This window comes from Balaenoptera musculus, chromosome 20, assembly GCF_009873245.2.
Source record: "Balaenoptera musculus isolate JJ_BM4_2016_0621 chromosome 20, mBalMus1.pri.v3, whole genome shotgun sequence".
Lineage (NCBI taxonomy): Eukaryota > Metazoa > Chordata > Mammalia > Artiodactyla > Balaenopteridae > Balaenoptera > Balaenoptera musculus.
Window position 1 is genome coordinate 1,048,083 of NC_045804.1, and position 15,090 is coordinate 1,063,172.

At 37.4% G+C, this 15,090-nt stretch overlaps 1 protein-coding gene across 1 annotated transcript in view; it reads left to right on the forward strand.

Annotated features, from left to right (window-relative positions):
* The window catches only part of CEP112 (centrosomal protein 112), a 437,864-nt gene that overhangs the window by 172,561 nt on the left and 250,213 nt on the right, over positions 1 to 15,090 (forward strand). The window contains exon 18 of the mRNA XM_036835732.1: positions 10,521 to 10,656. Coding sequence (XP_036691627.1) covers positions 10,521 to 10,656 — 136 coding nt within the window. The remainder of the gene's footprint in view (positions 1 to 10,520; positions 10,657 to 15,090) is intronic.

The window sequence follows — 15,090 nt, forward strand, 5'->3', positions numbered from 1 at the left end:
ACCACAATGAATTCCTCTGGTCTTGTTCATAGTATTGTGTTCATATCATTGTGTAGTTTTTATCACATTGAAAACAGTATAGAATCTATCTTCCTTCCATATTGAAAGCAGGGACAGTGTCTTGATTATTTTTGTATTTCTAGCACCAAACTCAGATCCTGGCATACAGGTGTTAAGTAAATGCTTGATGAACATTTTAGCTTTCAAATGTTCTAAAAGTGATTTGATGTGCAAATATTAATGTTATGTAGGAATAAATTATAGTAAGGACCTAGTTGTAACTTCAGTTAATTCACTAAGTCAGTGATTTCATTAAATATATATATTATATATATGTATGTACATACAGATTTAAAGAAATAAAACAACTTTGACTCTGAAGTCAGATGGGCTGGTTTAACTTCTCATTCTGTCATTTACTACATAAACCTGGGTAAATCACTTAGCTCTTCTAAATTTCATTGTTTTCATTTGTGAAAAAAATAAATAATTTTTATAGTTATAATAATGAAATAATATATGAACTTCTCTAAACTGTAATAAGCATAGAAATCACTCAATGTTTACTCTTTTTCACCATTTGCAAGGACATTAAAAATTATGGTTACACTATAAACATCACAGTTTGTAGCAGCATCATTCAGTAAAAGTACTAGAAAATATCTATTGTGACTTTAAAATATATTTCACATAATTTAGAAATCATTTATGGTAAGCAGAAAAACTTCTCTCAGTGATAAATATTACATTTATATTTGGTAAATAAAGAAAAAATTTGCCTACTTAAAATTTGATCTACTTGTGCACAGTGATGAACATAAGTGAGAATATTTTCCAGCTACTTTGAAATATTGAACTGCCCAGGGACAAGGCATGAATGATGTTTTGAAGGAAATAAATATTTCAGCTTCACATTTCAGCCTTTCTTCTTTATTCCTTTGATCTGGCTTTGGTTTACTTATCATTCTGCTTGAATGACTTCACACTGCCTTTTTCCTCTCCATAGTAACAAGAAGTGGTCTGCACCTATTTCAAAATATTTAGGCCTTGTCATTTCATAGGATGAACATGTATTTCCTTATTATTTACTGATATATTACTGCCTGTAAAGTAGGATGAATTGGTGGGTACATATGTAGCTTTGCAAGTATGATGTATAATTTATATATGGAACTTTTAATCAGTACTTTTTAAAATATAGGAAACATAGAAGGAAGCATTAGATTTGGGGTTTATATTGAAGTTTAAAGTGTTTAAAGATTTTAAAGGAATTTTTCTTCTTTGTACACTGAAGCCATTTTGTCTTTAAGGATCATTGTCTCAGGGTTTTCTTATTTCACCGTAAAAATTTGAATCGCTTTTTTATTTGCTGAGGTAGAGTTCTTTTAACTCATTAATAGACCCATATTATAGGCAGACCTTAGTTTGGCACAAAATTCTTATGTGAAACTTTAAACTATTTAAATATTTCATTACATTTACCTATATTGCTTTATTTTTCACTTTACACACAAATCTTCTGATCTTCTGACATTGGTTTTTTTATATAGACTCTCACTGCCCCTTTCCCTTTTTTGTATTCCTATAGTATTTACAATTTGTCACAAAATATACATAATATTACCCTACCATTTGATTTTGTCTTGCATTTTTCTCTTTCCCTAATCAGATTGTAGTTTCTCCAATATAAGAACCTTTTCTTACACTTTGTCTAAGTTTTCTGCAGTGTTTCACTGAGTAGCTCTTAGAATTTGCTGCCAGGACCCTTGCCTCAGCTCCTGGAACATGACTAAGTTACTGAGAATGTTGGCTAGGAGGTTGATGCCAGGATCAGTTCTTTTGAATCATGATTCAAATCCAGTTGACTTCAAAGGATTTATGGACTGCCTAGGTGAAGTCCATATCTTCTTAAGAGATTTTTGGATAGTTGAAGAAGATTCTTCATTCTTATTCATAACTATCATGCTTTAACCAAATACGGTTCTTCAAGACTGGAGTTTGACCCTGGGGCCATACTTTCTGGCCCAGTGGTTCTCAATCAGGCGTGATTTTGCTACTCCAGGGGACATTTGCAGTGTCTGTAGGCACTTTGGGGTTGTCAGAATTGGGGAAGGGATATTGTCAGTGGTGTCTAGAGAGGAGAGGCCAGGGATGTTGCTAAGCGTATCGCAGTGCACAGGACATGTCCCCACAGCAAAGGATTGTCTGGCCTGAAATGTCAGTGTTTTGGTTCTGTTCCATGGTTTTGTTCTGGTTCCGTCTAGATCAGCGGTCCCCAACGTTTTTGGCACCAGGGACCGGCTTCATGGAAGACATTTTTTCCACGGACCGGGGGGGGATGGTTCAGGTGGTAATGCAAACAATGGTTCAGGTGGTAATGCAAGCGATGGGGAGCGATGGGGAGTGGCAGATGAAGCTTTGCTCGCTTGCCCGCTGCTCACCTCCTGCCGTGCGGCCCAGTTCCCAATAGGCCGTGGACCAGTACCGGTCTGTGGCCCGGGGGTTGGGGAATCCCTGATCTAGACGATATACATTTATCCAACAAATATGCAATAATTCCATATAAGTAATATGCTAAAGGTATGTGATATAAATAAGGGAAAGACACTGCTCTGTCCTCACACTCTCCATTCCCCTGGTCTCAAAGAGATCTGATTACCCTGAAAAAGATAAATGTATAAATTAACAGCTGTAATAGTGTATATAAAGTGCTATAGTAGTAGGATATAAGAAGCACTGACAAGGATGAAAGAAGCAGCTAGCAACGCTATCTGAAGAGCTGACGTTTGAGCCCCTAAAGAATGAATAGTAATCTGCCCATCAAAACAACCAAGAAGGGAGCTTCCAGTTCATATGATGGCCGAGAAAGCTCCAGTCAGACTGATCCTCTCACAAACATAAACTCTTTACAAGGTATAAAATACCACTACCTGAAGACCCTGGAGAATGAATAGGCACAAAGAGATAGTGGAAGGCAGTACACACTTGGAAGAAGTAAAGGTGAGCTTCCCATTTTTGTAGCATTTATCTGGCCGCATTTGATGCCATGTGGGACAGCTAGAATTTGGGTAGATAACTTGTCCTCTTAGTGCTTGAAGAACCTGATGAAAGAATGGATGGTTATAACCACTGGCAGACTAAGATGGAGAGACACCCAGGAAATAAGAGAGCCAGAGAAGGGAGCCCAAATTCTTCATGTGATCTTGGTGCGTATTTGTGACTGACCCCTGAAACTCAAATAGCCCAAGTAAGCTAAAAGCTGAATTTATATATGAGCTTCTGTATCCCACAGGGGAGACAGAATTTATAGTTTGAATTCAGCCAAGTTAACTGCCTGCTATAAACAAATAATTAAAATTACCAATCAATACTATTCAGAGGAAAAAAACAGAATCCAGACTCTTTACTATGTATCATTCATAAAGATATAAGCGAAAATTACTTGACATATGAAGAATCAGGATAACACATGACCTACTTATTTTCAGTAGGATAACATGGCCTTTTTATTCTCAAGAGAAAATGCAGTCAATCAATGGAGACCACCCCAGGATAAATTAGATACTAGAATTAGTGGATAAAAATTTAAAGTAGCTATTATAATTATTTAAAGAACTTTAAGAAAAATTGGTAGTAATGAATGAAAAGCTAGGAAATCTCAATAGAAAAACAGTGGAAAATGCAACATTTGAAATTTAAAATGTAGACTGAATATAACAACAGAATGGAGATTACAAGAAGAACATGAAGATAAATGAATAGAAAGTCAATCTGGGGACAACGAAAAAATGTATTAGAAGAAATATGAGCTGCAGAGACTTGCAGGACAATGACAATGTATGAAATATATTTAATTTGAGTCACAGAAGCAGAGGGAAGAGAGTAATAGAGCAGAAAAATATTCGAATAATTAATGGCCCCAAATTTTCCAGTTTTCATGAAATACAAAATTACGCTAATTTAAGAAGCTCAATAAAGCCCAAGCAGGGTTATTGGAAACCAAAACAAAACAATAACACTTGTTATTATCTGTCTTTTGATTATAGCCATCTTAGAGGTTGTTTAATAGTACCTCATTGTGATTTTGATTTGCATTTTCTTAACAGTGATATTGAGTGTCCTTCCATGTGCCTATTGGCTAATTGTGTATCTTCTTTGGAGAAGTTATCTATTTGGATTCTTCACCTATTTTTATTTATCTTCTTTTTATTATTATTTTTAATTGAAGTATGTTGTGTTAATTTCTGGTGTACAGCAAAGTGACTCAGATATATATATATGTGTGTGTGTATATGTATATACTCTTTTTCATATTTTTTTCCATTATGGTTTACTACAGGATATTGAGTATAGTTCCCTGTGTTATACAGTAGGACCTGCTTGTTTACCTATTTTAGATATAGTAGTTCATATCTGCTAATCCCAAACTCCTAATTTATTCCCCCGACCCCACCCCCTTTCCCCTTTGTCATTTGATAACAATAAATTTGTTTTCTAAGTCTGTGAGTCTGTGTCTGTTTTGTAAATAACTTCATTTGTATTTTTTTTCGGACTCCACATGTAAGCAATGTCATATGGTATTTGTCTTTCTCTGTCTGACTTCACTTAGTATGATAATCTCCATGTTCATCCATGTTGCTGCAAATGGCATTATTTCCTTCTTTTTATGGCTGAGTGATATTCCATTGTGCATATATATATATATATACCACATCTTCTTTGTCCATTCATTTGTTGATGGACACTTAGGTTGCTTCCTTGTCTTGGCTGTTGTGCATAGTGCTGCTATGAACATTGGGGTGCATGTATCTTTTCGAATTAGTTTTCTTCTGCTACATGCCTGGGAGTGGGATTGCTGGATGATATGGTAGCTCTATTTTTAGTTTTTTATATAAATTTATTTATTTATTTATTTATTTATTTATTTATTTAGGCTGCTTTGGGTCTTCGTCACTGTGTGTGGGCTTTCTCTAGTTGCAGCAAGTGGGGGCCACCCTTCGTTGCGGTGTGTGACCTTCCCATTGTGGTGGCCTGTCTTGTTGTGGAGCATGGGCTCTAGACACGCAGGCTTCAGTAGTTGTGGCTCGCAGGCTCAGTAGTTGTGGCTTGTGGGTTCCAGAGTACAGGCTCAGCAGTTGTGGCGCACGGGCTTAGTTGCTCTGCGGCATGTGGGATCCTCCCAGACCAGGGCTTGAACCCATGTCCCTGCATTGGCAGGAGGAGTCCTAACCACTGTGCCACCAGAGAAGTCCCCTCTATTTTTAGTTTTTAAAGGAACGTCCACATTGTTTTCCGTAGTGGCTGCACCAACTTACATTCCCACCAACAGTATAGGAGGGTTCCCTTTTCTCCACACCCTCTCCAGCATTTATTTTTTGTAGATTTTTTGATGGTGGCCATTCTGACCGGTGTGATGTGGTACCTCATTGCAGTTTTGATTTACATTTCTCTAGTAATTAGTGATGTTGAGCATCTTTTCATGTGCTTATTGACCATCTGTATGTCTTCTTTGGAGAAATGTCTATTTAGGTCTTCTGCTCATCTTTTTATTGGGTTGTTTGCTTTTTGTTATTGAGTTGTATGAACTGTTTGCATATTTTGGAAATTAGGCCCTTGTCCGTCAGTTGTATAGTTTGCAAATATTTTCTCCCAGTATGTAGGTTGTCTTTTCATTTTGTTTATGGTTTTCTTTGCTGTGCAAAAGCTTATAAGTTTGATTAGGTCCCATTTGTTTATTTTTGCTTTTATTTCTGTTGCCTTGGGAGATTGACCTAAGAAAATACTGATACGATTTATGTCAGAGAATGTTTTGCCTATGTTCTCTTCTAGGAGTTTTATGGTGTCATGTCTTATATTTAAGTCTTTAAGCCATTTTGACTTTATTTTTGTATATGGTGTGAGGGTGTGTTCTAACTTCATTGATTTGCATGCAACTGTCCAGCTTTCCCAGCACCACTTGCTGAAGAGACTGTCTTTTCTCTATTATATATTTTTGCCTCTTTTGTCATAGATTAATTGACTGTAGGTATGTGGGTTTATTTCTGGGCTCTCTATTCTGTTCCGTTGATCCATATGTCTGTTTTTGTGCCAGTGCCATGCTGTTTTGATTACTGTAGCTTTGTAGTATTGCCTGAAGTCTGGGAGGGTTGTGCCCCCAGCTTTGTTCTTTTTCCTCAGGATTGCTTTGGCAATTCTGGGTCTTTTGTGGTTTCATATAAATTTTAGGATTGTTTGTTCTAGTTCTGTGCAAAATGTCACGGGTAATATGATAGGGATCACACTAAACCTGTAGATTGCTTTCAATAGTATGGCTATTTTAACAATATTGATTCCGCCTGTTTTTAAATTGTGTTCTTTATCTTTTTATTATCGATTTATGAGAGTTCTTTATATATTCTTGATACAAGTCTCTTTTCAGATATATGATTTGCAAATATTTTCTTTCATTTTGTGGGTTTTCTTTTCACTTTTTGATAATATCCCTAGCAGGGCAAGTTTTTTAACTTGCTGAAGTCTATTTATCTATATTTCATTTTCTTGTTTATGCTTTTGGTGTTATATCTAAGAAGGCTTTGCTTTGGTCAAGGTCACAAAGACTTACTCCTATATTTTCTTTCTAAGAGTTTTGTGTTTTTAACTCTTACATGGAGGTCTGTGACCCATCTTGAGTTCGTTTTGTGTGTTGTGTAATGAAGGAATTCAACGTCACTCTTTTGCCCGTGGATGTCCAGTTGTCCCAGCACCATTTGTTGTAAAGACTATTTTATTCCCCCATTGAATTGTCTTGGCATCCTTGCTGAAAATCTACTGATTATCAATGTAAGGATTTATCTCTGGAATCTTAATCCTATTCTATATATGTCAATCTTTATGCCGGTAGCACACTGTTTTGATTACCCTAACTTTGTAGTAAGTTTTGAAATCAAGAAATGTGAGTCCTTCAACTTCGTTTTTTTTCAAGATTGGTTTGCCTATTCTGGGTACTTTGCATTTCCATGTGAATTTTAGGATCAACTTGTCAATTTCAGCAACATGCCATCTGGGATTTTGACAGGGATTGTGTTGAATCTGTTCATCAATTTGAGGAATATTGTCATTTTTTTGATATTAAGACCACTGTTAATTTCCAATTTTACTGGTATTCCTTTCTAACTCTTGAAGTATCTAAATGTTTAGATGTGTCCACAGTGTTTACCGTTTTTAGCAAGAATTTAGCAGAGACCATTAGTCTTAGCAGTCACGTGAAGAAGAGGCAAAAGAAGTCTATTTATTTATCATGCTTAGTGAAGGTATTATTTTTAGTGCCTTTAAAGTCATAGTTGTATCTTAATGTTTTTGACTGACTCACTTTAATCAACTTAAGTACCAATAGCAGCCATGAATATAGATGATATAGCTGCTTGAAAGTCTTGTCTTCCAGCCCAGCTGGAAAGGGAGTGGAGACTCTTCTAGCTGTTTTTCAGACGTGTTTGAAGTTTTTTGTTTTGTTTTGTTTTTCTTGGAGTTTCCAGTGGAGATGCCAAGCTGGCAGCAAATGAAGTCTACTGTAACGTGAAGCCTTGTAAATATGTGTTGGATCCCTGCCATCATTATCAAAAGTGCTGGTGCAGAAATGTGCAAAGGGAAGATTTTCAAATTAAGGTTGGCCTGTACATATAAATGTTAGCTTTTCAAGCTCAAGAAATACTAAATCGTAGTCCATTAGTCTCCTGCATTTTATTGCGTGTTTGGAATAATCATGTACTTCAGAACATCCTTTAATCTGAACTGGCTTGTGGTTGTATAAGAATGCAGCTTCTTTTGTTCTTTATGCTTTATATACTCAGACGAGGAAAATTTACTGCATTTTATAAATAAATCAGAATTAAAAAGCAGATTTTCTTCCCACCTTTTTATCCTCATGGAGGCCCAGCTTTAAGGCCTTTCAGTGATACATGTATACTCGGTCCCACAACTAGTTCCACGGAAAAAAATAATCTTCAAAGTCACTTTTTTTTTTTTGCTTCTTACAGGACATGTTATTTGGAATCATGGTAAAAGCAAGTACTTGTTCTTACATTAGTGAGGAGCAGACCCTTCTCTTTTTCAAGTGCTGAAAATTTCCACTTCTATTTCATTACTTTGATAGAAATTAAAATGGATCCCTCATTAAAATGAATATCATCTCTTTATTTAAAATAAGACATATTTTATTTATATTAAGACAGAAGATTTCTAAATATTAGTGGAGCTCAATGTATTTTCACAGTTTAACTGGACAGAAACATTGATACATTGAGTGGTGCCTTCACCACTCTTTGGTATTTAGCTTTACCACTAAATTAGCTTTGTAGGTGTGGTGGGACTTAAAATGAATTGGAAGGTTTTGGTCATTTCCTTGTGTCTGCTATTTAATATAAAACAATATTTGCTATTTGTAAGTCAGGCTAGAAATGATCAGTCAAAAGCAATGTGCCTCATTGCACTAGGTTATATTTTAACAAACAGTATTTTTAATATGGTCTCAATATATAGCTGATCATGGGTAAAGCTTATGACTTTGATTTATGTAGTCATAAGTCAATTATAAAGTAAATGAACTAAACTTGGTAGGTAAGAATGAGGTAATATAGAGAAAATATTTGTCCTATTAAATTGAAAGTATTTACAGTAACTAAGTAGCTCAGGTGAATTACTGGACAAAAAATGTAAAACAACTGACTTTCAACATTTATATAAAAAGTTGATATTTCAGCCATACGTCATATGTTTTTATAAATTGTGTTAGCAGACTTTTCTCCTGGCTAATTAATGATACGTAATTTTAAATTATACGATTTATAAATTTTTAAAGTTTTCAAATATTGTCCAATGTACTTTCTTTTCTATTTATAGACAGACTGAGCAAGCAAAGGTAAACCTTTGAAAACTTGTAATCCTAATTGTGGAATCGTCTTCCCAAGTGTGTTTAGGAGGGCCTCAGAAATTAAAGAGCAACATGGGATGAACTAGTCATGGAGTGTGTGGCAGAGAAGTAGCTCTTGCGCCTCCTAACCTCAACCCCTCGTGGGGACATTCGCATCGACCGCAGCGGCCTTTGCCTCTTCTCCAGCCTCACGGTCCTTTGAATAGAGCATTCTAGGCAACTTCTTCCGGTCAGTTGGGTCCATTGGTCAGAACAGATGTCCCTCAAACGTTTGTAACAACTCTCCATCACATTTGCCAACCTATATCTAGGCGGTGGTACCCAACATGGTACCTTTTATAAGGGCACTAATCTCATTTTGGGGAGACACGTTCAGACCATAGCATATGGCATCTGAAAATCAGGAAAGCAGCACAGCAGAGTAGTCAACAGCAGGAGCTCTAGAAGCAGACGGCCGGGACTCGAGTCCTGCCTTGACTATTAGTGATGTGTAGCCTTGGAAATATTCTCTAAGCCCCAGTTTCCTGTTCTGTAAAACTAGGGATATAAAAATAGTCTTATACAAGTTGACTGTGAGAATGAAGGAGAGAAGACATATTAAACTAGTTTGCACAGTGCCTAGTACCTAGGTAGAACTCAATAGAAGTCAGTAGTAACTTTCGTGTACTTATAACCTAAAGCCTTTATTTCTTTCTTCTAGCAACATGCAGAGATTTCTCTTCTTTTGTTGGACCCTTTTGACTATTTAATTTTAGTTCAAGGTATAAAGAAACGAGATAGTTATCGGTTCTTTTAGGCAAGTCTGCTTACTAGAGAGCAGCAGAATAATTTCAGGCGGTCACATCGCTCTGTTGCACCTGTCACCCTGCAGGTTAGCTTCTGCCAGATGTGCATGTTAGAGGTATTCTTATGGCACATTGTTTTTTTTTTAATTGAGATATAATTCACATGCTATTAAATTCATCCTTTCAAAGTGTACAGTTTAGCAGATTTTAGTATATCCACGAGGATGTGTGACCATCACTCCTCTCTAATTCCAGAACATTTTCATCACCAACCCCCTCCCAAACCCCCTATGCATGAGCAGTCACTCCCCATCCCCCCGTCCCATCGGCCCAGGCGACCACTAATCTGCATCTTCTGTCTCTATGGGTTTACCTATTCTGGATATTTCCCCTAAATAGGATCACACAATATGTGACCTCGTGTCTGGCCCTTTCCCTTTCACACTGTTTTCGAGGTTTGTCCGTGTTGTAGGGTGCATCAGAGCTTCATTCCTTTTTTGAGGCTGAATAATATTCCATTGCAAGGATGGACGCATTTTGCTTATCCGTTCGTTGGGTGATGGAGGCACCTGGCTGTAAACAGTTTCGTTCTTAGGGAAGTCATCAGAAGTAGTTGTGTCCTCATCAGAACACATATTACGGGTTTATATCCTTTTTTTCCTGAGGCAAATCATGTTATTGTCAGTTTTTTAAAGGGAAGTTTTATAGAATTTGGATCAAAAAATGGAAATCTGAATTTTATTTTAGAGAGGGTTAAATTTTGTGCTTTGATCCAAGCCAAGTTCTTTTATTTTATGTTTTAACTCTGCGGCTTGTCTGAACTTTTCTAGGGAAAAAGAGGGGCAGCTCGCCCGTGTGACTGAGGCTCAGAGGCTGCAGGCACAGCAGGCAGATGCTGCACTGGAGGAGTTCAAGCGGCAGGTAGAGCTGAACTCGGAGAAGGTCTACATGGAAATGAAAGAGCAGGTGAGAGGCCTCCGCGCCATCCTTGTAGAGAGACCTTCTCTCGGGGGGGAGGTACGTTCTGGTCTCACGTGTGACAGCAACATGTTTACTTGTGCAGAATTAGCCCAACAGCTGGATCAGGGATTCAGGTGAGAAAGAGGTCCTAGGCCTGGCGTGGGAGGACACACACCACCGCCAGGGCCTCAAAGGAAGGGGAGGCTCCTCGCGGCCAAGAGCAAGAGCCCGGGGGGAGAGGGCTCCGCCCGCAGACCCTCTGCTCCCTACAGGGCGTGTGAAGGGCAGGGCTGACTCTGTGCCCCTCCTGGGTCGCTGGGTGGGCTCCGGTCGGCAGCTCCTTGGTGACAGTGAGTGGAGAGAGCGCGGTGGACCGGGAGAGGGGTCCTCCTTCCTCCTTCAGGATTGCCTTGATTCACCCTCAGAGCAGTGCCAGAATGGCCATTTCAAAGTCCTGTCGACAAGTGTGGTCACGGCCAGAATGTGTCAGGCTTTGGAAGCATGGGTCAGTTTACAGGCAAAATCCCATGACCAGTCATTTTCTCCAGAGCAAGGCTTCAAGTTTTCCTTGTCTGTGTTTGTTCATGTGCCATAAACCGTGTTGTATTGATCAGTTACAGCAAATTGTTTTCAAGTGGCAGTTCAGGAGGACAGAGGCTGTCTCCAGTTCTTATACAAGTGGTATGTTTTATAGTTTTGAGAAAAATTAAAAAATTTATAAAAGAATACAGGGAACAAACACCTAGGTACCCATCAGGAAGAATCAACAATTGTCAACACTGTTTATTTATACTAAAATGTTACAGATGTAGTTTTAGTTTGCTTTGCTCTTCATGTCTAATCACATTACTCTCTCCTCTCCTAAGAAAAACCACTATAATTAATTTAGTGTGTATTATTTCATACTTTCATATGCATATGTAATGTCCATATGTATTATATGCATGTATTATATATGCATATATTTTACATATACATATATATATAGTTTTTATGCTTCCATTTAAAAAGAGATAAGAACTACAGATTTTGTGTATTAGTCTTGTTTGCTCTTTTACGTTGAATTTTATATATCTGTGCCCTATCTGTGTTGATTTAGTGCAATCCTTTTAACACTGAATGTATTTTATCGTATGAATATACCTTATTTTATTCATCAGCTCCGCTATTCAAGGGCATTTAGTTTATTTTCAAGTTTTCTTGATGATGAAGAGTGTTGCAGTGCTTGCCTGTGATTTCATCTTCAGCTGGAGTTATCCTCCTCAGGAGTCCTGAGCACACACTGGCGGTAGAAACATCTCTATAGAAGGTTTTATGGCAGAGCCCCATGGGGTTTACGAGTTTGGAACTGTGCTTCCTTGTTATTTTCTTGATTCAGATTGTGCGGATCTGGGTCCCGAGAGCAGGGTCTGAGACCCCCTCCTTCTGTCTGTTTTCCCACTCAGTGCCTTGGGCAAAAGCTAGATTCCTGCTGAGAGTTTTTGGGCTGGAAGGTGGGGACTTGCAGTCCCTGCTACACGAATGTGCATCTCTTCCCAGCTCCCTGCTATGAGCAGAGCCCAGATCCAAGAAAGTGTATATGGTCCAAATGTGCAGTGGAGCTGCACAGGAAACTCTTTGATCGGCTTAACATTTAAAGGAATACAGAAAATATTGAAGGAGGGGCCCTGGCAAGAAGTTTTAAGTATACCGCGAAGAAGGCTAAAAAGGGGGCTCTTAAAAGTGCTCAGGCTAACAGTACAACTTTCTGACAAAAGCTGAGACTATGACAGGCACATTTGGCTCAATAAATGCACCTTTTGGGGCTGGTGATGTAATATTAACAGATTACCCAGAATTCATGGGTAAGGAGAAAAACAAGCAAACAACATGGGACTTGTGAAAACATTTTGTAGAACAAGAAAAAGGCGTTTGTATTCAGCAGTCACAGAATAAGAGCATATTTCCAAAAACAGTTTACTGTAAACTTCAGAAAAAAAAAACTCAGAAAAGTAGTACCTTTAATAAGAAGACATGATCTATATGAAAGAGGCCACATATATTAAGTAAAATTAATGCAATTAAACCTGGATACGTTCTGGAAAAAGTGTTGAACCTCAAGAATAAAATGAAGATCCACCAAGTTTCTAGGTAGGATGCAACTGGCAAAGAAATTAGAGAAATAATGGAGTAATGCTTCAGAGTTCTGAAGGAGAAAGGCAGTGACCCAATTGCACGCACAACCAAGGAGTTTTTCACTTGCAAAATAAACAGAAAAACATTTCTTACTAAGAGCTCACATAATGTATGCTGATTATTCCTTTTTTGGAAAAATTATGTCAATTCAGAGATGAAGCGGAAGACATCCCACACATGAGGAAAATATCATACTGAAGGATGAGTAGAGAACAATGGAATCCAACAAAATAAAAACAAATTTAACTAATTGCTACAAGTCTAGTTATAAGATAGAATGCTAATGTTTACCGATTCTTGAAGCAGAAGGTACAGAATATAGAAAATACAAATGTGATATAACAACAACTTAAATCTGAATCCTTAGGTTATGTTAATAAAGTTCAAGAAGCAGATGGATAGGGAGAGAGGGAAGTACAGTAACTAACACCCTGCCATGAAAAGGTGAGATTCAAAGGATTCTTAAAATTAGGGAAATGTAGGTTAAAATACTTTTTAAATGCATAAACATAAGCATTAATAGAACTAACAAGATTTTACATTCTCATCAAAATCTTGAGAAGATAAAAGCAAAACTCAAGATATTGCCAAAGGAACAGAAGTAGAAACAGAACAAAATGTCCAAAATAAGACAGAGTATATAATTGTAGTAATACATTTTAATAGGTTAAAAAAAGGTATTGATTAGCTGACATAAATCTGTGTATATGCTATTTATAATAAAGACACAACTAAAAGTTACACAAAAATTATATGTGGAAAATATATTTTATCACTTGTATTCAGAATAAAAGAAAGAATGTAGTACTATCATATAAATTAACATCAATGCAAGTCAATAAACTGGACAAAGGAATATATTTTTGCATGAGAAAGCCAAGAGTCCTTATGAAAAGGGTGTTAGGAATATATGAAAAAATTTACATCAATAGTCATGGGGTGCTTTAGTAAATTTTTCTCCATATTTGACTGCTCAGGGGGGCAAAACCTAAACAAATAGGAGATCTAAATAGCAGTTTATAAAACAGCTATATTTCTACTTTCTACGCTTTAAGTATGACATATTAAATTCCTACTCCCATGGAGCAGTTACAAAACTCAGTAGACCATAAAGAAACACTCAATATATATCTGAAACTTGACATGACAGAGAGCACGTATTTTTTACCACAATGCTTAGTAAAACCAGAAATTAAATTTCAATTAAAATTGCTACATTGGACTTCACCAAAATTAAAACCTTTTGTTCTTTGAAAGACACCATTAAAAAACAACAAAAGGAAGTAAGGCAAGCCAGAGAATGGGAGAAAAGATTCACAAATATTTCCAAGAACTTGCATCTAAAATATAAAAGAAATCCTACAGCTCAATAATAAGAAGACAAACAACCCAGCTAAAAATACGCGAAATATTTGGACACCTCGCAGAAGACTAATAAGCACATAAAAAGATGTTTGATATCATCATTCATCAGGGAAATGCAAATTGAAACCAAAATGAAATGCCACTGCATGCTCACTGGAATGGCTAGAACTGTGAAGACTCGTTGGCAGTGCCAAATGTCGGTGCAGGGCCAGGGTGTGGCCACATGGGGCTCTTCTCCACTGCTGGTGGGAAAACTGCCGAGTTCTTAACCGCTAAGACATCCACCGCCATATGCCAGCTGTTCCATTCCTGCGTGTTTAACCAAGAGAAACGAAGCCAGATCCAGACAAAGCCTTGTACACAAAAGTTGCCAGCAGCTTTATTCACAAAAGCCTAAAACTTGAACAACCCAAATGTTCCTCAGAAGTTGAAAGGACAATCAAAATGCAGTATAGATGATGGAATACTACTCAGGAATAAATAGGAACGAACTACTGATACCCTCAACAAAGGATGTGTCTCAAAGTCCTGCTGAATGAAAGGAGCTAAAAACAAAAGAGTACATGACTGAATGTTGTGTACTCTCTGAGTGATGTTAGAATTCCCTAGATAATGTCAAGTTGTTTGTTTTAGTGGATTATCAACCCAGTTTGTTTCAGAGCAAAAGTCCTGTCTCATTTTCTATGGGTGGGTTCCAGTTTCAGTTAAGTTTCCAAGCCTTTGCTCTGCAGGGTTGGGTCTGTTTGTATTGTGCCACTCAGGAGTGAGTCTAGACTTGGGTGGTGATTTAAATCACTCCACCCAATAACCCCAGGCACTCATGGAACATTCCCCAGGGTAGACCATGTGTTTGGCCACAAAACAATTCTCAACAAATTTTAAAAGGACTAAAATCATACA